The 23068-nt window shown below is 39.3% G+C and overlaps 1 protein-coding gene across 1 annotated transcript; it reads left to right on the top strand.

Moving 5' to 3' along the window:
* The first annotated feature begins 1854 nt into the window (after positions 1–1854).
* LOC133814184 (uncharacterized) lies at positions 1855–4199 on the top strand. Its single transcript, XM_062247181.1, has 3 exons — positions 1855–2563; positions 2693–3062; positions 3617–4199. Exons 1-3 carry the CDS (start codon positions 1855–1857, stop codon positions 4197–4199), a joined length of 1662 nt encoding a protein of 553 aa, XP_062103165.1.
* Positions 4200–23068: the final 18869 nt, after the last annotated feature.

Raw genomic sequence — 23068 nt, 5'->3', positions numbered from 1 at the left:
CTTTATGAAGTTGCACCCCCCTGAATTCTATGGAAACATCGATTCGAAAGTAACAGAGAATTGGATTCGAATGATAGAAAGACTTTTTGATTTACCTAGAGTCCAAAAAGTAGACAAAGTTCGTCTAGCAATATACTTATTGAGGGAGGATGCTAGCTATTGGTGGGATACTGTGGCGGCCATCCATGGAGTTGAAACAATGACTTGGGAATAGTTTCGAACCTTATTGGAAGAGAGATACCTTACGACTGCCTTGAAAGATGAGAAAGCAAGAGAATTCACTTACCTAAGGTAGAAAAAGATGTTGATGGAGGAGTTTATCCGAAAATTTAATGAAATCTCAAGATATGCACGACACATGGTCTGCATCGATGAATTAAAAATCAAGCATTTGAAAAATACTATTCATCCTGACATTCGTAAAGATCTTGAAGTAGCAGACTTGGAGGGAGCTTCTTTTTCCAAAGTAGCTAACAAAGCTTTGAAGATCGAAATGGCGATATTGATGCAAGAACGGGAGAAATAAGTTGAAAAACAGAAGACAAGGCGCAAGGAATATCCAAAATCGAAAAAATAACCATTTCGTGAAAGGTGGTCCAGGTCAAAAGAATAGAGACAAGAAGTGGCCTAACCAATGGAGTTTTAACAACAACCACATGAGAGGAAAGGATCAATCCCAAGAAAAGCCAGGATTTCCTCAATGCCCAAAATGTAACAAATATCATCCTGGTGAATGTCGGATTGGGACTAACACTTGTTACATATGTGGGAAGCCGGGGGCACTTTGCAAGGGAATGTTCCAATCGTAACGAACAATATAAAGGAGGAGAAGAAAAGAAAAAAAATGGCAGAGTCTTTTCCTTGACTCGGGAAGAAGCAGAAGCAAGTCCATCAACAATAATCTCAAGTCAGCTCCTTTTCAATAACATTCCCGCATCATATTAATTGATTCTGGAGCTACACATTCATTCGCATCAGTGCATTTTGTTGGTAGATTGAATGGATTACCTGTTAAGATGGATACAATTTTGAGTATAGTACCGCCCTCCGGGGAAGTGCTATACTCAGCTCATTGGTGTAAGACTATACCAATTACAATCAATGACATGGAACTATATGTTAACCTGATCATTATCGACATGAAGTACTATGACATCATTTTAGGAATGGATTTCCTAACAACGTATAATGCTAGAATCGACAGCAGTAAGAAAGAAGTCATTTTTGCACCGGTAGGAGAAGACGAAATTCATTTTCAAGGGAAAGTGAAACAAACCCCTTCACAAATGATTTCTGCAGCAAAGGCAAGGAAATTATTAGCAAACGGATGCACCAGATATCTAGCAACGATTTGTGATGTCTCAAAAGAGAAGCTCCTGAAGATGTTCATATTGTACGCGAATTTATGGAAGTATTTCCAGAAGATCTTCCTGGAATTCCTCCCGATTGTGAAATTGAGTTTGAGAACGAGTTGTTACCTAGTACAACTCCGATTTCAAAGGCCCCTTACTGCATGACACCTGCCGAACTGAAGGAACTAAATACTCAATTGGAGGAATTTTCGAAAAGAAGTTTATAAGACCTAGTCATTCACCATGGGGAGCTCCAGTACTATTCGTGAAGAAGAAGGATGGCACAATGAGAATGTGCATTGATTACAAGGAGCTCAACAAAGTGGCAATTAAAAATAAGTACTCGCTACCCAGGATTGATGATTTATTTGACCAACTACAAGGAGTGACAATATTTTAAAAGGTGGACCTTCGTTCGGGATACCACCAGCTCAAGATGAAGGAACAAGATATTCCTAGAACGGCGTTTCGAACTCGTTATGGACATTATGAATTCCTAGTGATGCCATTTGGACTAACTAATGCTCCTGCAGCTTTCATGGGCCTCATGAATAGAGTATTTAAGGATTTCTTCGATAAATTTGCCATTGTTTTTATCAATGATATCCTTATATACTCAAAGTCAGAAAAAGAACATGGGGAACATCTAAGATGTATGTTGGAAACTCTCAAAAAGGAACAAATATATGCCAAATTCAAGAAGTGTGAATTTTTGCTCAATAAAATTAACTTTTTGGGACATGTTGTGTCAAAAAGTGGGATTTTGGTGGATCCAGCTAAGGTAGAAGCAGTAAAAGGATGGTCCCAACCAAGGAATGCAACTGAAGTAAGAAGTTTTCTGGGCATAGCTGGATATTATCAACGATTCATAGAAGGATTTTCCAAAATTGCAACCCCACTTACGGCGCTCACTATAATGAATAGTGGATTCATATGGATGGAAGTTTGTGAGGAGAGCTTTATGGAATTAAATAATCGACTAACTAATGCTCCAATCCTCACCATCCCAAATGGTACAGACGAGTTTGAAATTTTCTGTGCTGCTTCAAAGATGGGATTAGGAGCGATGTTGATGCAAGAAAGGGGAGGAGTAGCTTACACCTTCAGACAACTAAAGGATTACGAGAAAAACTACCCCACACATGATCTAGAGTTAGCTGCAGTAGTTTTTGCCTTGAAAATTTGGAGACATTATCTCCACAGAGTAAGATGTAAATTTTTTACTGATCACAAGAGTTTGAAGTACTTCTTTACCCAAAAAGAACTTAATATGAGACAAAGAAGGTGGTTAGAATTATTCAAAGACTACAATTGTGAAATTTTATACCACCCTGGTAAAGCTAACAAAGTAGCAGATGCATTAAGTAGAAAGACGTCGACAAGCTTGATGTTCCTTCAAGCCTTGTCCAAACTACTACAACAGGAAGTAGTAAGATCGGGTATAGAAGTAGTAATTGGAGGATTGTCCAATCTGACGTTGCAGTCGACTCTATTGGAGGAAATAAAAGAAGGTCAAGAATCAAATCCTCACCTAACCAAGGTCAAAGCAGAAGTCAAAGAAGAAAAAGTGAAGAATTTTAATGTTTTTGACTCAGAAATATTAAAATTTAATGGAAGAATTTGCGTACCTACAAGAGATGACATTAGGAAAAAGATTAGGAATGAAGCTCATAACACTCCATACACAGTACACCCAGGCTCAACAAAGATGTACATAAGTTTGAAGGAATACTTTTGGTGGCCTGGCATGAAGAAAGATGTACCCCAATATGTAGCTCAGTGTTTTACGTGCCAAAGGATTAAGGCAGAACATCAATGACCTGGAGGAGAACTGCAACCTTTGGAAATACCATAATAGAAATGGGAGCAGATTACAATGGACTTCGTTATTGAATTTCCATGAACAAGAAAAGGATATGATTCGATATGGGTCATCATCGATCGATTAACAAAATCTGCTCTTTTCCTTCCGGTAAAGGTGACGTACACATGGGACCAATTAACAGAAGCTTATGTGCAAGAGATAGTACGATTACATGGAATTCCAATTTCCATAGTGTGAGATAGAGACTCAAAATTTACTTCAAAGTTCTGGCAAAGCTTGTACAAGGCTATGGGGACAAGATTAAAATTTAGTACAACTTTCCACCCACAAATAGAAAGAACTACATAGACTCTTCAAGATATGCTAAGAGCGTGTGTCCTGGAGTTTGAAGGATTGTGGAGTAAATATTTACCGCTGATTGAATTTTGTATAACAACAGTTATCAGGAAACCATAGGGATGGAACCCTATGAAGCGTTATATGGGCGAAAATGTCGATCTCCTATCCATTGGCATGAGGTGGGTGAAAGAAAGTACATAGAGCAACAAAATGGACCAGATATTGTGACGTTGCACAATGGAAGTCGTTTGAAAAATTCAACAGAGGATAGCAGCAACTCAAAGTCGACAAAAGTGATATGCAGACAAACGAAGAAGACCATTAGAGTTCCAAGTTGGAGAAAAATTATTTATACGGATAACACCAATGAAAGGTGTTATGAGATTTGGACAAAAGGAAAGTTGAATCCAAGGTTCATTGGACCTTTTGAAATATTAGACCGAATTGGAAAAGTGGCCAATAAATTGGCACTGCCACCAGAGTTGTCGAATGTACATGATGTCTTCCATGTGTTTATGTTCAAGAAATATATTCCTGATTTCAGTCATGTGTTGCAACATGAAGTTATCCAGGTGGACAAAGACCTTACCTATGAGGAAAAACCTATCCAAATCTTGGATCGAAAGAATAAGGTCTTAAGAAATAAAGAAATACCTTTGGTCAAGGTATTGTGGAGAAGCTAGACTATAGAAGAGGCTACGTGGGGGCGTGAAGATGAGATGAAAGCTAAATATCCCGATTTACTCTAGATTTTCGTGGACGAAAATTTGTAAGGAGGGTTGTTTACCCAAAAATGACTCCTGATGACGTGGTAGGATTGACCTACACGTGATTAGCATGTGATGACTTTAAGTGAATGAATCTTGTTCGACCATCGACCAGAAAGTCATTGATTTATCAAGCATCACGCTTAGGTGGGACCAATCTGGTCGTCTACTTTCATTTACTTCTTTTTGGTTGTGCAGTCTTGTAATATTTGCATTAATTGTAATTTCTTTTATTACCTAGATACATGAATCTTAATGGTAATTAAGGCCCATCGGCCCATGTACTCATCTTGAGCCTATAAATAAGAATCAAATGGCTCAAGGAAGGGACTTTTAAACTTTTGATCTTTGTATTTTGAGAGAAAAATATAGTGTGATTATTCACTGAAGCTGTAATCTTCCCAAGGCTTGTGAAACTCATGAACCCTAGTTCATTGATCACAGTGTTGGGATTCAACATCAATAAGAACACTAAGTGGATGTAGGTCATTGCCATCCAATTGGGGCCGAGCCATTATAAATTGTTTGTGTCGTTTGCTATCCATTTTAATTTCTTCTTGTTTTCATCTCATCTCATATCTTTTATTTGACTCCGTGTCGTTCACCAATTTCAGGGTCAACATTTTGGTGCTTTCATTGAGAGCCGAATCCAAGACTTCAAGAAAATTAAATGGCTAAAACATCCAAGAGGACGGGGTAGACTTCAGGCGCTGCATCCACCCAGCATCATCCGCCAAATGTGGCTGAAGATGAACCACAATTAGATTTTGAAAATGAGGAAATGGATTCTAAAACCCTAAGGACAACACTAAGTATGTTGCAAGAGGAGTTGGCCAATCTGAGGGCCAATCAAGAGAACGTGGCTGAGATGTTGGCGTTGCAGCAGACAGAAATCGAAGGCCAATGCCAAGAGTTGAATGAGCGGTAGGCGGACATGGACCGCCGGCAGAGAGATGCCACTGCCATCCTAGAAGCCGCCATTCAGTTGGCCCGGGGGCAAGATGCCCCAACTTCTCAACTGGACCAGCCACCAAGTGCACCACCACAACAGGACGCAAACCTAAGTCCTCTGCTTCAGCCAGTGAGTCCTCAAAGGCCAGAGAAACCGCCTGCTGCTCAACAAGATATCCCGTTTCAGAACCCTGAGCAGCAGCCACCTTCTCGTGCTGGTCGAGATAATACCCTGCGTCAAAGGCAGAATAGGGCCGGGTAGCCTCCCCGAAGCCCTAGACGCCCAGCGGCAGAGGAACCAAATTCACCGAGCAGGGGGCAACGTCCTTCTGCTAATAGAAGGCATGCCAAATCAGGCTCTGTGGTCAGGGGACCCCCACGACATAATAATGCCCGGGGACCCACCAACCAACGCAGGCCTCCCCCTGACGCTCGGAAGATGCCAGCTAGAGGAGGGAATAGTGAGACCAGCCGGTCGCACCATAGTCAGTTGCATTTCAGAGACGACCATGACTATAATGAAGCTGACTCTAGCAGAAGGAATGCTGGTCGAGGGCAGGAAGAAAGATATGGAGAAAGGAATCCCCCACCAAGAGGAAATAGGCCTACGAGCAAGAACGGTGGGGGACAACCTAGGCAGCCTAACGTCTTTGATCGGTTGGGAGCTAGCGAGCAAAGGTGCAGAGATGATGACTTAAGGGACGTGATCAACGACAGGCACAAAAGGCACGATGAGTATACCCCTCCAGCACCAGTCGCCCCAGCAATCTCGGATGTCGTGCAGGCTCAGATCGATGCGCTAAACCAGGCTGTCCAGCAGCTGGTGGGAAGCTGCACATCCCACATCGAGTATGATCGAAGAAGGGGCACTCCATTCGTACAAAAAATAGTTGTGGAAGAAACGCCTAGCAAATTCAAGATGTCAATACTGCCCAACTTCGATGGGTACGGGGACCCAGTATCTCACGTGAATAAGTTCGAGATACAAATGGACATCCAGAAGGTGTCAGATGACGCTCACTATAGAATCTTTCTGGCCACCCTATTTGACATTGCTCAGGAGTGGTTTTTTAAATTCCCTCCTGCTAGCATAGTATCATGGAAAATATTTGTGAAGGAATTCTACGGGCAATTCTATGCTGGTCGTGTTCACCCGATTGAAGTCAACCAGCTTGTCGAGATACATTAGAAGGAGGGAGAATCCTTACAGGAATATGTCTATCGTTTTATGCGAGCAACTGTTGGGACTAAAACAGTTGGCGATGAAGGTAAAATGATGGGCCTTACTGCTGGAGTAAGGCACCATTCTCCCCTCTGGAACAGTTTAAGAAAGAATAGGGTGAAGAGTACCCAAGAGTTTCTTGGTCGAGTAGATCGATAAATTAAGCTCAAGGGTGCGATTGCCTATGAAGGGAAATCACCTGTGAAAGACAAGGCACCAAAGGAAGATCTCACTAAGGCCGCCAATGGGTCTAAAAAACCCAATGGCAACGAAAAAGGCAACAGGAGTGGTAAAAATGATGAAAAAAGGGCAAACGCTGAGCCGTCGACGTCCAAGAATAAGTGCCCTAAGGGTAACAGGAATGAGCCAAGGTTCACCAACTGCACGACCCTTGTTGAGAGCAGAGCGGATATTTACCAGGCAACCAGTTCCAATGTCCCATACAAGCGACCAACTTCTATAAGGAAGGACATCTCTAAGAGAGATACAACGAAATTTGTCGTTTCCACAACAACTATGGCCATGACACCAATGAGTGTAATCAGCTGAAAGATGAGATTGAGTTCCTTATTAGACAGGGACACCTAAGGAGATACGTACGAGCCACGGGGGGTTCTCAGCGATAGGCTCAAGGAGGCAACGAGCAAGCGCCTGTACGCCAACGCTCGCCACCTTTACAGCCGGCTCCCAAGGAAAGTACATTGTTAACCATCTGTGGCGGCCCATACCTTGCAGGAGATAGTGGGAAGTCAAGGGAGTGATATGCTCAGACCTTACGCCACGACCAGGACATTGAAATGCTAAATGTGGAGGAGCAAACTCCCAAGAAGGCTTGAATAGAGGAAGAACTGATAACTTTCTATGAGTTTGATGCTCAGCATGTCCGATTTCCTCATTCGGACCCCATGGTCGTGGACGTCCAGATAGCCAACATGAGGGTCAAAATGGTGTTAGTTGACACATGGAGCTCATTAAATATCTTGTACAAGTCTTTGTTAGAGAGAATGAAGTTGTCAGTGAAGGACCTAGAGCCATGCAACCAAACCATTTATGGTTTTCCTGGTGAAGGGCTCGCGCCGACAAGGTCAATTAGGCTTTCAGTTATAGTAGGAATTGCGCCTGCGAACATGACATTACTCACTACTTTTGTAGTAGTTGATTGTCCTTCCGCATACAATGCTGTAATTGGAAGAACTATTCTGGTCGACCTGCGAGTTGTAACCTCGGTTTTGCACATCACCGTGAAATTCCCAAATGATACAGAGGTAGGGTGCGTTTTGGGAAACCAACGAGAAGCGAGGGAATGCTATAATTCCTCGATTACTAAGGGAAAGAGAGGTGGATCAAGGGAAGTCATCAGAAAAGAGTTGCAGCTGGCTGATGAAACACAAGCCCGATCAGGTGAGCACGTCACCAAATAGGGTGTTGCCCAAAGTGAGGATAGGGATTTAGATCCTCGCTTTGGGGATTTTGATGAAGAATTAGGACCAATCGAGGACCTTGAAAAGGTCCAACTCGATGAGGCAGATTCGACCAAGGTTGTGAAAGTCGATAAAATATTAGAGACAAAAATAAAACTAAAGCTGGTGGAATTTTTGAAGAAAAACATGGAAGTCTTTTCCTGGTCACATAAAGACATGGTTGGAATTGACCCATCAGTTATCAGCCATGTCCTGAACATAAATAAAAGCTTTCCACCAGTGCAATAGAAAAGAAGGCTTCTCGATAAAGACAGATCAAAGGCTCTAAAAGAAGAAGTTGAGAAGTTAAAGTAGAATGGATTCATCAGGGTAGCGTTTTATCCATCATGGGTGTCTAATCTCGTACTAGTACCCAAGACGAATGACAAATGGAGTACATACGTGGATTTCACAAACCTTAATAAAGCTTGGCCGAAAGATTGTTTCCCTCTCCCAAGAATCAACCAGCTGGTCGATGCCACTTCAAGGCACAAGATCCTATCATTCATGGATGCATACTCTGGTACAATCAGATCAGTATGCACCCACCTGATGAGGATCACACTAGCTTTCGGACCGATGCAGGGCTTTACTGTTACAAAGTAATGCCCTTCAGTTTGAAAAATGCTGGTGCGACTTACCAGTGATTAGTCAATCACATGTTCAAAGAGTTGATCGGTAAAAACATGGAAGCATATGTTGATGACATGCTGGTTAAGTCGAAGAAGGCATAAGAACACATAGGGGACCTACAAGAGTGCTTCAACGTCTTGAACAAATATCAGATGAAGCCGAATCCCCTCAATTGTTCTTTCGTAGTTGGATCAGGGAAATTTTTGGGATTTTGTAATGACCCAACTAATTCTAGAATTTGGACCATTAAAACTGCTTATACATAGACACTATTCTTAAGAACAACATACATTCGAAACATTCATAACTTTATTAAAAAAACTAAAAATAAATGTTGAAATACATAAACGCGGGGTATGATATGGGATCCCATTGTTTGAAAATACAACTGTAATGACCCACTACTCTAGACTTTTGGACCATTAACGAAACTATACATACAAATCCTTAATAAAACTTACATTTGCGAAAATACCATAACTTTATTAGAAAAATTTGTAGAAATAAGAGTTACTTACATAAAATATCAAGAAGGATATGGGATCCAATTGTCTTAAAAACAAAACATAATTTAAAGTGAAAAGGAGTTACATAGAAAGTGCGGAAAAATACATGTAAAACCATAAAAAAGGTAAAACAAGACTACATCCTCGAAAATCGAACTCTCAACTCCTTGTCTCCATTCACCACCGATACACATTCCCCAAGCATCCACGAATCTTACCGCCACTATAGCTATTTTCCTGCACATAAAAACAAAAAGGAATAAGCCTAATGCCCAGCAAGGAAAAATCTAACACATAGTTCATATACATAAATTTCATGAGAAACATAAAAACTTAACATAACACTTATATCATGCACATACTATAATGGCCATTATTACTTGGGGTCCCATAAACTAATCAAGTCATATGCCCATTGGATTAGTGGGGTCCTACTAGCTAAGTAGGTCATATGCCCAAGCCTACAAACATACATATTTCATAACATATTTTATAACATATTTCATAGCATAACACATAAGATAACATAAGCATATAACATATAGATTTTATCCTATTTTCCTTACCAAAGTTACCGGGATGTGAGGACAGAGTTGGGACTTTTGGAACACTCCTAAAAACATATATAATAGGGTGAGTAGATTTGAAGAAAAAGAAATGAAAGGAATGGAAGGACTAAACCTTTGAGAAACATACTTACCAAAACCTTTTTGCTCAAGAACTTAGATTTCCTAACCAAAATAAAAATTAAGGTTAGAGGCTGAGTAGAAGACTATGAGAACTTGAAAGAAAAGTACAGAATTGAACTAGAGTTTTGGGTTACCTTGAAGACTTGTAAGACCAATCTACACCTCAAACCGAAATACTATAAAACCTTACTTCCCAAAGTGTTTGATAAGCTTATGATTCCCTAACGCAAGTGTTTACACTCTCACACTCACTTAGCACTTGCAGCCTCTGAACTTAGAGCAAAAGATGAATAATGGCTGGGTACTAGGTCCTATTTATAGAGTTTAGGAATGAAAGGATCTTAATTTTACTTGAATAAAAAAAATAGCTTTTTAGGTGAAAATAATTTGAATTATTGTTCAGCAGAGGCTGAAGACTCGTTCAAAAAGATGCTGGACTTATCAAGAGGTTGAATGGCTAAATGGAAAACGATTTCAAAATGTTTCAAAATATACTGAAAGAGGCGATATATCGCCCCCTGTAGGCGATATATCGCCTGGGCCAATATGCCCGAGGCTGTCGTGCATCGTCTCGTGTTTTCCGTATCTACGTGCTGCGATATATCGCCCCCTATAGCTGCGATATATCGACACACGCTGATTATTTAAACACGAAATTACACATTTTTAGCTAAATTTGAATGGAGTAAACAACCTTGACTAAGCCCTCAACGTATTCAAAGCTGTTGACTGACCTTATAGCATTCAAACTTTACCCCTTATTAAATTTAATCCTCAAAATACTTAATCCTTAATCACCCATTCATAACATGTGCATAAAATCCTATTGGTTTTTATCTAAACCTTATAGTATAATAAATATTATCCTTAATATCAGTCATATTAATCAAACCTTAGGTTAAAATTAATATTCTTAAACTATAGGTTAAACTTAGAAAATCTATAAGTACTACTATGAGTGTCCAAATAATTCCCGGTCTGAACCAAAAATCCACAGTTACAAAGATAATACTATAAATATTATGATACTACTATCTATCTTAGCTAAGTAAAGTTCTTGGACTCTACAACAAGATAACTTAAATCTTAAACAAATTCGTTACAAAATCTAGTGCGGAAAATACATAGAAAACATAATTAAAAAGACTTAAAACAACGTCGTCCTCAAATCATTCACGCAGTCCACCGAATCCATTCTTCCTCATTTCACAATCCCAAGAGGCCAAGAATCTTTATGCCACCATAACTAGTTTCCTGCACATATAAACATAAAGGAATGAGCCTAATGCCCAGCAAGGAAAATATACTAAAAGCATATAAACATAAACATAAACTATAAACATATGACTATAAAGATGTATACCACATAGGACTACAACATTAATGGCCATTATGACATGTGATAAACCATCTACGTCCCCTGTCTAATATCTGAGGCAGGTTAGATCACATGATAGTATATGATAACCCATCTAGGTCCCCTGTCTAATATCTGAGGTAGGGTATATCATAAATCTAAACATTAAAATGATAAACACTAGGGCTTGCAAACTAAGCAACTATGAGCCCTAGATAAAAACATAACATAACAAAAAATTATCATAACACATTATACATAAACATAACATATATAATCTATCCTATTCTCCTTACCAATACCAGGATGTGAGAACAAGGACGGGATTTTGGAACACTCCTACCCAACAAGAAAAAGGTGTGTATTTCTAAAAGAAGGAGATGATGACAAGAGGACTAAACCACCGAGAAGAAACTTACCGACAAGATATCTTAAGTTCAAAGAACTTAAATACCTAACCAAAATAATGAGAAACAATGAGTTAGGATTTGAGTAGAGAAAACTATAAGAAACTAATAAAACATATAGAACTAGGAATAGGATTACCTTTGAATGCTCTATAATTGAACTACACCTCGATATCTAAAAACACACTATTAACCTTACTTCCCAAGTGTTTAATAAGCTTAAGATGATAAAGCTTATAACCCCAACCCAAGTGGTTAACACTCTAAAGTAAACCTAGCAACTTGAAGGCTCTAAACTCAGCTTGAAGAATGAAAGAAATGGCTGGGTACTAGGTCCTATTTATAGAGTTCAAGAATGGAAAGATTTTCTCTTAGCTTGACTAAAATAATTACTATCTAATTAAATTTTTTTTGAATATTTGTTCAGCAGAGGCTTAAGACTCGGTCAAAAGGTTCAGAGGCTTAAGACTCGGTCAAAAGGTTTAGAGGCTTGCTAAGAGGTTAAGGATTAAAATGAGCTCGGTTTCAAAAAATTTTAAAAATCTTGCTCTAGAACCGATATATCGCCCATGGTAGGCGATATATCGCCTAGGCTAGTATTCCCGAGGCTCGTCGAAACGTTCGTGCAGAGTTACGTGTTTTCGTATTCCCCGTGTGGCGATATATCGCCCCTAGAGCTGCGATATATTGGCATACGCTGAAATATTATACACGTAATTGCACTTTTTCAACCTAATTTGAATTGAGTAAACAACTTTGACTGAGTCATATAACGATTTTAAAGCTGCTAGCAAATTCAGGGGTTTTCAAATATTTCTCTTATAAAACTACTCCTAAAAAATACTTAATTTCTCAATAAACATGCACATGACAAGTGTCATGATCTTATTGGTTCTATCTAAACCTTATAGTATAATAAATATCATCTTCATGATCAGCTATATTAATCAAACCTTATGTTATAATTAATATTCTTAAACTATAGGTTAAACTTATAAAATCTATAAGTGTTGCTACGAGTGTTCAACTAAGTCCCGGCTTGAACCAAAATCCACAGTCATACTATAACTACTACTACTACTATCTAACTAGATAAGTAAAATTCCCTGACTCTACAGATTTATAGTGAACTCATGAGGTATTGAGGCTAATCCCGAAAAAATTAAGGCCCTGGTCGATATGAAATCACCAACAAAGATAAAAGATGTTCAAAGTTTAACAGGGAGAATCGCCGCTCTAAGTAGATTTATCTCCAAATCGATGGACAAGTGCGTCCCATTTTTTAATCTACTTAGGGGCAATAAGAAATTAGAATGCACGGAGGAGTGCAAGAAGGCTTTCCAGGCTTTGAAGTCTCATATGTCACAGCCACCGATTCTATCTAAGCCAGTTGAGAAAGAAAATTTGTTCATCTATTTTGCGGACACAGAATATGCTGCTAGTGCTGTTTTGGAAAGAGAGGAGGAAAATGTGCAAAAATTCGTATATTATGTAAGCAAACGGCTAATGGGAGCAAAGCTGCAGTATCCCCCCATTGAAAAATTAGCCTACTGCATGATCTTAGCCTCTAGAAAGTTGCAGCCATACTTTCAAGCTCTCCCCATCACAATACTAACCGACCAGCCCCTATGGCAAGTTCTGTAGAAGCCTGAAGCCACTGGTCGATTATTGAAATGGGCAGTTGAACTTGGGCAGTTTGAAATTTCTTACTTACCATGAGCATCAGTAAAGGGGCAAGCTCTGGCCGACAGAGCTCACTGGGCTTCTAGGCGGTGAACAGACAGAAGAGCTCGAGCCTCAAAACCAAACTTTCTCTTGGAAGTAGTTTACAAATGGCTCTTCTAACGAACATCACACTAGAGCCGGAGTGATTTTGGTAACGCCTGAAGGACATCAATTCCACAACGCAATCAGATTCGACTTCACAACGTCTAATAACGAAGTTGAGTATGAAGCGCTGCTCGCATGTTTACGATTAGCTAGGGACATGAATATAAAGTCACTTGAAATCTATAGTGACTCCCAGTTGGTAATTAATCAGATTACTAGAGAATATCAAGCCAGGGGTCTGAAGATGGTTGCTTACTTGAACAAAGCAAAGGATTTGTTGGTGAAGTTTGAAAGATATACACTCCAGCAAGTACCTTGCGACTAGAACTCAAACATTGATGCTTTGGCCAAGTTAGCAAGTGCAAAGGATGCTGACACCCTGAATATAGTGCCTGTTGAACGGCTGTCCACACCAAGCATCAAAGAAAAAGAAACCTCTCAAGTAATTCAGGCAACAGATACGTGGATGGCACCTTTCATCGAGTACTTGGCGCGCGAAGTGATGCCGACGGACAGAAACAAAGCAAGGGCCCTCCAAAGGTAGTCTATTTGATTTATCCTGGTCGACGGAATTCTATACCGAAAGGGGTACTCAATGCCACTTCTAAGGTGTATATCAAAAGAAAAGGCCATGGAGTTAATGAGAGAGGTCCATGAAGGTTTCTGTGGAGATCACATTGGGGGGCAGAGTTTATCAAAAAAGATCCTAAGGCAAGGATACTTCTGGCCAACAATGAATGAAGACTCCATGGAATTTGTTCGAAGGTGTGACAAGTGTTAGAGATTCTTCAAGATACCACGAGCATCCCCCAATGAACTGAAGCAGATGCAAAGCTCGTGGCCATTCACAGTATGGGGAATAGACTTAATCGAGTCTTTGCCCACAGGAAAAGGCGGCATCAAATATGCCGTGGTGGCTATTGATTACTTCATGAAGTGGGCCAAAGCTGAGCCACTTGCAACCATAACAACCAAGAAAGTGCTGGATTTTGTGGTTAAGAACATAGTGTGTCACTATGGATTGCCAAGAAAAATTATCTCAGACAATGACACGTAGTTTGATAGTGATCTGTTCATGGATTTTTGTGAAAGGCACGGGATTACCAAAAGCTTTTCTTCAGTAGCTCATCCGTAAGAAAACAGACAAGTTGAGGCTCAAAGAAGCAAATTGGGCATGGCCAGAGCAATTGCCTAAAGTCGTATAGAACGTCCCATCAAACAGCAACATGCCATACTCCATTTTCCTTGGCTTATGGATATGAGGCTATGTTGCTTGTTGAATTAGATTCGCCATCACATCGATGGATGGCATACGATCAAGACACTAATAGCCAGTTATTAATAGAATCTTTGGATTTGGTCGATGAAAGGCGCGAGCAAGCCTAACTCCGAGTAGTAGCTTACCAACAAAAGGTTGCCCAGTATTTCAACTCTAAAGTACATGAAAGAAAATTTAATGTGGGAGATCTGGTACTTAGAAGAGTTTTCCTTAACACCTGCGATCAAGCTCCTGGAGTACTTGGACCTAACTGAGAAGGACCATACCAAATCGAAAAAGTCCTCCATCCAGGCACTTATAAACTTACTCGCTTAAATGGATATCTCCTTCCTCGCTATTGGAATGGAGAACACCTGCGCAAGTACTATCAATAAACAATTCTTCTTAAAGAATTTGCTTGTATTAATCTTACTTTGTACAAGTTTATGAACAAGGGTGAGTCAATCATGTGACTGATCGCTTATAAGTGTAAGATCATGTTTTGATCACTCGTAAAGACACGATTGTCCATTTATTTCGAGAAATAAAAGGGACTGTGCGCAGCCAGTCAATCTTGCCATATATTGTATTTATTACAAGTATTTGCTCATTACATGTGTTGTTTTGTTATATTATCATTCTAAAATCTCTATTACAAGCAGTAATGTTCGAATAGGTGCTGGTCAAGGCAAGTGACTGAGGACCTAAAGCTCCTCAATCACTTGGGGGGAAAATAAGGCACCTAGCGAGCAAAGTATATCAATAAGTATATGTAAACACACGAGCAAAATAAGAGAAAGCATACTACGGTACTGAGAGTATTTTTCAAAATTTTGTTTAAATTTTGTTAAATCAAATCAAAGTGCTATGCTAAGTTTGGTCATGCGAACATATGTTAAAATAAAATGAAAATATTATAATATCAAAAGAGAAATCCTTTACACCACGAGCAGTTATTGCTCGGATGTAATTGTTTGTTAAAAGGAAAAGTTGCCCGTGCAGCAACAAAAATATAAGTTGTCTTGACATCCCGAATCGTAGTTCATGTGTCTTAAATTACAAAGTTAAATAAAAAATAGAAATTTTTTGAAGCAGGAGGGTCTTGAGGAGTTTGCTAGTTGACGAAGGCCCTAATTTCCTCTTCAACGCCATCGATGCCCGTAGCCAAGGAGATTTCAGGGGAAGATGGAACTTTCGCTTTCTCCTCCTCTTCCAAGCGAGTAGCACACTTTGCCAACTCAGCCTCCCTTATAGGGTCAAGTAGATAAGTAAAGTCAGCCTTGGGGTTGCTCTTCCAGAACATGTAGAGGCATTGGAGCGACGCTCCCTCATACTTCTCCAAGTTGCGCGCGTTGTTCTCCTCAAGGTCAGCAACCTCCTTGCGGCTGATTTCCAACTCCAATTGAAGTTTGTGGGCTTCTCGGTAGTTTATCAGTAAGGCTTCCTTGTACTTATCTTTGGATGTAGTAATTTTGGCAGAGAGCCCTCCTTCTTCTTCAATTCCTCCTCAAGCTTGGCGATCTTAGTCTCAGCTGCTCGCAACTCTTCAGCATGCTTGGCCTCAACCACCTTGTGCTACTCAATCAGCCTCTCCTCAGCCACCTTGATCTCTTCAGCCTGCTTGGTGACCACCTCCTCTGAGTGGCGCCAACTGGTACTCACGGTCAGAATCCCCTCCGATCAGAAAAGAAAAGTAAAAAGGCTGTTAGTATCTATTGGAGAGATGAACAATAAAACCATAATGGAAGCAATAGCTTACAGTGTGTAGTTTGTTCAGCCTGCGGCTAAGGAGCTGGTCGACCGGTGGCTGGACAGTTTCTTCAGCCTGTCACTGGCCGAAGTGCAAACGGAGTTCAAGATCACTTCGACCAGAGTTTTATCTAGCTAGGTAGTAGGACTTAGGTTGGCAGAACCTGGAGGATTCTGTTCGGTGGTCCCTGGAGGAGTTTGGTCGATAGGACCTGGAGGAGGAGTTGTCTCTTTGGTAGGAGTTTGTGCAGGAGGGTCTTCTGTTCGAGCCCTCTTTGAAGATGGGTCACTGCAGCCTTCTCCTGACTGACGCCTGTTCAATTTTTTCCTGCTCGCAGGAGTGGCAGTAGTAGGATTGGTGTACAGGTCGAAAGCTCTCTCGGCAAGCATATCTGCAAGGAAGGAAACATACGAACGACCATACATTATAATTAGAGGTGCTTACTAAATCAAAGAAATATGAGCAAAGAAAATATAAGTGAAATACTTGAGCTACAACTACTGGTCGCTACATTATTTACTGTACTACTGCTACACTCACTCTCTCGCTTGAAGAAGTCTGAATTTAAACTAAGCGTGTATGTAAACTTCCTGTCCCCACCAAATAATGATAGGGAATGGGCAAACTGTCTAAAAGTGAGAAGTCAGTACCGTTCTCATCCGAAGACTCAAGAATAGGCTCGGGATGCTCAGAAGCCTTTTGCTTGCCTTTTCCTAGTGGATTCGGAGCAACAATTGCTCGCGGGGCTTTGGAGGGTTCCCTGATGGTCACTCCCGTTGCCCTCCTCCTAAGGGGTTATGACACATCTTGGTGTTGCTCGGGGACTTCTCCACCGGTGGCACTCCCCGATATTGATTCCCTCACATCCTAATGAGGTGCGAGAAGGCCAACCAGCCTTAGATTATTCTCCGTGACCAACTCTTTGATGTTTTTTTCTATATCAGTCATGCTGGCCAGGGAAGCTGCTCGTATCTCCATTTCAGGAGTAGGAGCTGGCAGCACCACAGACCTGAGGAACACCAAAATTCTAAGGAACGTGCGAAAAAGCTAAAGAAAATTAAGCGACCAAGCGAATAAAATAATTTACCTCCTTCAGTGACGAACAGATTGTTGGCGACCAGGTTTGGTGTTAAAAATTACTCCTAGAAGTACTTTCTCACGTTGGACCTTTGGGTGATCTCAGTCAGGAAGGTGCGAGTAGATTCCTTGTGGTAAAAATGGAAGAACCTCGTGTTGTTGTGATTGGGGTTGGACTTGAGATCAAACAGATAGTTGATCTCGTGTGGCGCCAGGACAGGCCACTTCTTATGGCTATACAGGATATAGAGAGCAGAGAGCACTCTATATCTGTTTGGGGTAATTTGGAAGGGGGCAACCTCAAAGTAGTTGGCTACCCCCTGGAAAAATGGATGAAGAGGCAAGGTTGCCATTGCCTCATTATAATATCTCGACCAAACGCTGAAGGCTCCCCTAGGCAGGTTTGCCTGCTGGTCGACGGTAGGCTTGATTAGGGTTATCCCAAGAAGTCCGTACTTCTTGAGATAATTCCCTACCATCCTAGCTGTGATGTTGCTAGGAGGTATCACACACCATTTGACTTATGGTCGAAGGACGTCTCGAGGTTGGGCCTTTGTTTGGATTTCTGGCAGAGGAATGTTTTCAGCTCGTGGGCTGGTCGAAGGATTTTCAGCTCGAGGAGCATGTTGTTTGGCAGGAGGAGAGGTTGTTTTCCTTTCTTTTGAGCAGTCGATTTTACTCGACCCATGTTCGATGGACTAGTTGAAGGTCTATTAGAAGGGTTATGAAAAAAAGGAATTTTCGGGATTAGTAACGACGGCTGTTCCTGATCTTCGAGCAGTTGGGTGAGCAAGTCGTCGTCAATCGGCCTCTAACCTCCCCACGGGTCGTGCATGAAAATCTGCGAACAGAGAAAGGGAGATGAGAATCTACGGCCAATAGACCAAGAAAGTGGAAAAGTTGGAATAGCGTTGCTCGTGTATAAAAGCTAAGCTTTTATACGACCAACAACATTCTAACAAAAACACTAAATTCTATGCGAGCAGTTTGGATAATTGACTAAAAAGCAGAAGTGAAAAGTTTTTCAAGAAAAACTTTTTGACTCTGAAAGGGCAGGAAAAACCAGTTTTTTCTACATGCCTAAAAATCGAATTTTTACATCGATATTACGCCCTAAATCAATAATCCTAACCCCCAAGCTAATTCCTAAGCCTCATATCATGTTTTTTCCTTATCATACTGTGCTAATATCTACATGCCCATTTACCCCAAATCGGTTTTTCAAGAACATTCAAGAATTATAAGTCCGAAACAAACCAGAAATTAAATATTGCATGGCAGTCTAATGACGGAGAAGTTTCCGAAACTTACTTGGATGAAGATTAGTGCAAGCTTCAGATACGATGAATGGCTGGGCAAAAGCTTCGTGGATTGTTGGGATCGTTTAGATCTTCTAGGTTCAAAGGGTTCTGTTCTTCAGTGTTTTTGAGAAAGAGATAGAAAGTAAAAAGTAAAAAATGATATTGAGGGGTTATTTATATTGGTCGTAGTGCGGTTACCAAGGTAATGATGAGAGATTATTTTTCGAGGCATGGGAAAATGTGATAGCCGTCCAACACCTTTTAGGGAAACTACAGTGACATGATTGATTACTTTTTTCGAGAAGGCATGGATGGCTCTGACAGATTTGACAAGGCATACGAAAGGTCGGTTGTTTAAGTTTACTTTACGGAAGTTGTAGTAAAATAAACTTGGGGGGCAAATGTTTACCCAAAAATGGCTCCTGATGACGTGGAAGGATTCACCTACACATGGCGAGCACGTGACGACTTTAAGTGAATGAATCCTGTTCGACCATCAATAAGAAAGTCATTGATTTATCAAGCATCATAAGGTTCGACCAGTCTGGTCGCATACTTTCATTTACTTCTTTTTGGATGTGCAATCTTGTAATATTTTCATTAATTGTAATTTCTTTTATTACCTAGATACGTGAATCTTAATGGTAATTAAGGCCCATTGGCCCATGTACTCATCTTGAGCCTATAAATAAGAATCAAAGGGCTCAAGGAAGGGACTTTTGAACTTTGTATTCTGAGAGAAAAATATAGTGTGATTATTCATCGAAGTTGTAATCTTCCCAAGGCTTGTGAAACTCGTGAACCCTAGTTCATTGATCACAGTGTTGGGATTCAACATCAATAAGAACACTAAGTGGACGTAGGTCATTACCATCCGATTGGGGCCGAACCACTATAAATTGTTTGTGTCGTTTGCTTTCCATTTTCATTTCTTCTTGTTTTCATCTCATCTCATATCTTTTATTTGACTCTGCGTCGTTGACCAATTTGAGGGTCAACAAGGGTAGATTGTAACTCCCACTTCTTTCTACAAATGCATTATAACAATTATGAAAAATAAGAGAAGATATTTTTATTCATACTTTTGAGTGCATTACAATGTTAATCGAAGGCTAAATCTATTAAGTAAAGTGGAAGAATAACTAATGAATACACAACTATAATATCCTTGGGCATTTCATTAGTATAATGCCCATAGAATGAATCAAAATACAAGCAAATAATCACTAAAGTTATGAGCAATAAAGAGAAATTCATGATTAGATGATGAATTTTATCTAGAAGGGTAAGAGATGAAGAAGTTGTTGCAAGTAAATGGTTGAAGGAACAAGCATTTATAGGACAAAAACTAGCCGTTATGACCGTTGGTGAATAGTGATCCGACCGTTGGAAACAGTAACCTAATCGTTGGGGATATAGCTGTATTCTATTGTGGGATTTCAACAATTCTAAGATGTTGAAGTAACTAACACATGAGAATAATTAATTTATGGATGTTAGATAAACTTTTTCAGAAAAGTTTGTGAGTAAAAAATGTTGAACTAAGTAATATAAGAAGATTGGGATGTTTCCATTTTTTTTGTTACTATTCACAAAGTACTATTCACAGTGGGTCCCACAGTAGGGTCCACCCCATGGGTCCTACATGTTGATGCAGTAGTGATATAATGATGATTTTAGCAAACCACTATGCTTGATATTTTGAATATTTTATTATTTCACTATGCTTGATATTTTAAATGTTTTATTAGAATAGTAACCCAAGGTTTTCCTATAAATAAGCTCTTCCAAAACTCATTTTGAATTACAAAACCTCCTTTTTCTTTCTCTCACTCTGCCTAAAAATCTTCTTAACACTCTTTTAAAGTTCTAAATCTCTAAGATCTAGGCAAAGTTTTGTCTGTAACGCTAGCCTACAAAAACCTTTCAGGTAAGCTCCTTACCAAGCCTTTCAATTCAGTTACTTAGCTATTATATATATATAGATTATTTTACTATGCTGTTATAATGCCAAAATTTATATATAGATTATTTTACTATGCCGTTATAATGCCAAAATTTATATATAGATTATTTTACCATGCCGTTATAATACCAAATTTTATATATATAGGTTATTTTACCATGTCGTTATAATGCCAAATTTATTTATAGATTATTTTACTAGGCAGTTATAATGCCAAAATTTATATAGATTATTTTACCATGCCGTTATAATGCCAAAATTTATATATAGATTATTTTACCATGTCGTTATAATGCCAAAATTTATATATAGATTATTTTACCATGTCGTTATAATTTACAATGCCAAAATTGAAATATTATTTTTTATGTGTCATTATAATACTAAACTTATATAGGCTAGGGTCACACTTTGGACTATTATGGACTTTTATTATATGACCTTATTCCATACTATTATGGATTGATATTATGACCTGGACACTTCTGTATGACCATGACCACAACTTTTAGACCGGGATCTTTCCATGGACAATTATAGTATGCCCATATGCCTGAACATAAAATAAACAATAAAATAGGAAAAATTTATAAACTAAAATTACATCATGCAGATTTTATGTAAGTTAATAGTTTGTGTTTTTATCAGGAAGCTAACAATTTCAGTTGTTTTATCAGGACACAAGGTAAGTAGAATCCTCATCTTAAAAACAAGTTTTTTATGTGTCTTATGTGCAATTATATGCTTTACATGTTATTCTTCCATATTGTATTTATGCATAAGTTATTTTCAAGCATGTCATATTTATTATACATAAGCACGCTTAATGTTTACAGATAAATTATTGAAAGCATTAAAGCAAAGGTGCTGCTTGGGAAACCTATGTCCCAAAATGTAATAAGGGAGACATACTTCCCTATACAATGAATGTTTATGAGGGAGAAATTCCCTATTATCATGTTTATGTTCAAGTGGGAATGTGATTCCCTATGTAATGCCGGCAGTAGCATCCTCTAGGGCCCAAATGAAAGGAAAGTGAAAGAAAGAAAATACATAACATGTGGCATGTTTATTTTAATGCATATGAGGAAGTTATTCTGCTTACTAAGCCTTAGCTCATCAGATAGTGTTTGTGTTGTAGGTAAGATGCCCCAAATATAAATTGTTGATGAGTATACGTGGAGCCAACGTGATTGTACATATAGGGCTGACCTGAAAGGAGTGGAGTTCTGCTATGCTATATATAAATAGACGAGAAACTTGATTTTATGTTTATATTTCATAAAAAGTATTTTGTGAAGTTTATAATTAACATAAAGCTTTAAAAGTATTTCATGAACTTTGTAATTTACATAAAGCTTTTCAATTTATCGGTTGGATACATGTCTAGTTCTATGTTAAGGTGTAGTAACGCCACATAAATTATTTATAAAAGTATTAAGATTTGTATGTAAGATAAAGTTTTTATTTGGCTGTGGGTATTGTATGTGAAGTTATGAATATTAGTTTATGTATTGTTTAATAAAGTTTTTTTTTTGTTGTAAATTCAGAATTTTAGTATTGTCGTATTCAGGTTAAACTTTATTTTTACACTATATATAGATATATATGTATGTTAAGAAATGAGGTCGTTACAGTTTAAGTCCTCGGGCCTCCCTGAACCTTAAATCCAACCTAGGCTTTGGCTACCTAGGATGGCCGTGACCTGGCCCTAAGGGTCGTGGCGCGCCTCAACTCAGAGGCACAACCTCTTTCTTGTAGGGGGATGTGAGTTGTGACTTGCCCTCTGAGTCACGCTGGCTGCGTCGCGCCCCCGTGAACCCAGAATTCCCTGAGTTTTCCTCAGCATTTTTCCCAGCTACAACCTTAAAATCCTACCCAATTATACTCCCAAACCCATACCAAGTCCAGAAATGAGTCTAGGACTCTTAATTATGTAGTTTAGGCACAATAAATCATCCCAAAATCCACTGAAATTACCATCCCAAATCATCTACAAATCATCACTCAAAAACAAAGTCAAATTCATCCTAACAATCTAAATTCCCAGCAGAAAGAAAACAGGATCCTTACCTCAGTTTGAAACTTTAATCCTCAGAGATTTCTTTGACTGATCTTAGATTTAATCTTCTTGGTTCTCCCAACTCAATTCCAAGCTTAATTCTTTGAGTTTTTCTCCTTCAAGCTTCAAAGTTACTGAGTATATTACTTAATTAAAAAGCACCAAATTGCCCATTACTCTAACTTAGCCTTCTCATTGGCCTTAAGGGTAATATGGTCATTTATCCTGATTCTTGCTAATTCCTCGAATCATCCTACAAATTCCTAATTAACCCTGTCATGTCCAACTAATTACCAAATACTTACCCATTACTCAA

This window comes from Humulus lupulus, chromosome 1 (assembly GCF_963169125.1).
Source record: "Humulus lupulus chromosome 1, drHumLupu1.1, whole genome shotgun sequence".
Taxonomy (NCBI): domain Eukaryota; kingdom Viridiplantae; phylum Streptophyta; class Magnoliopsida; order Rosales; family Cannabaceae; genus Humulus; species Humulus lupulus.
This window is presented reverse-complemented; position numbering and strand designations above follow the sequence as displayed.

What these genes read in the sequence shown, in the direction of transcription:
- LOC133814184 (XM_062247181.1), top strand. Translation starts at nt 1,855, where the DNA reads ATGCCATTTGGACTAACTAATGCTCCTGCAGCTTTCATGGGCCTCATG. An exon ending in TTATCTCCACAGAGTAAGAT is followed by an intron (nt 2,564 to 2,692) that starts GTAAATTTTTTA and finishes ACCCTGGTAAAG; the next exon opens with CTAACAAAGTAGCAGATGCA. An exon ending in CACCCAGGCTCAACAAAGAT is followed by an intron (nt 3,063 to 3,616) that starts GTACATAAGTTT and finishes GTATAACAACAG; the next exon opens with TTATCAGGAAACCATAGGGA.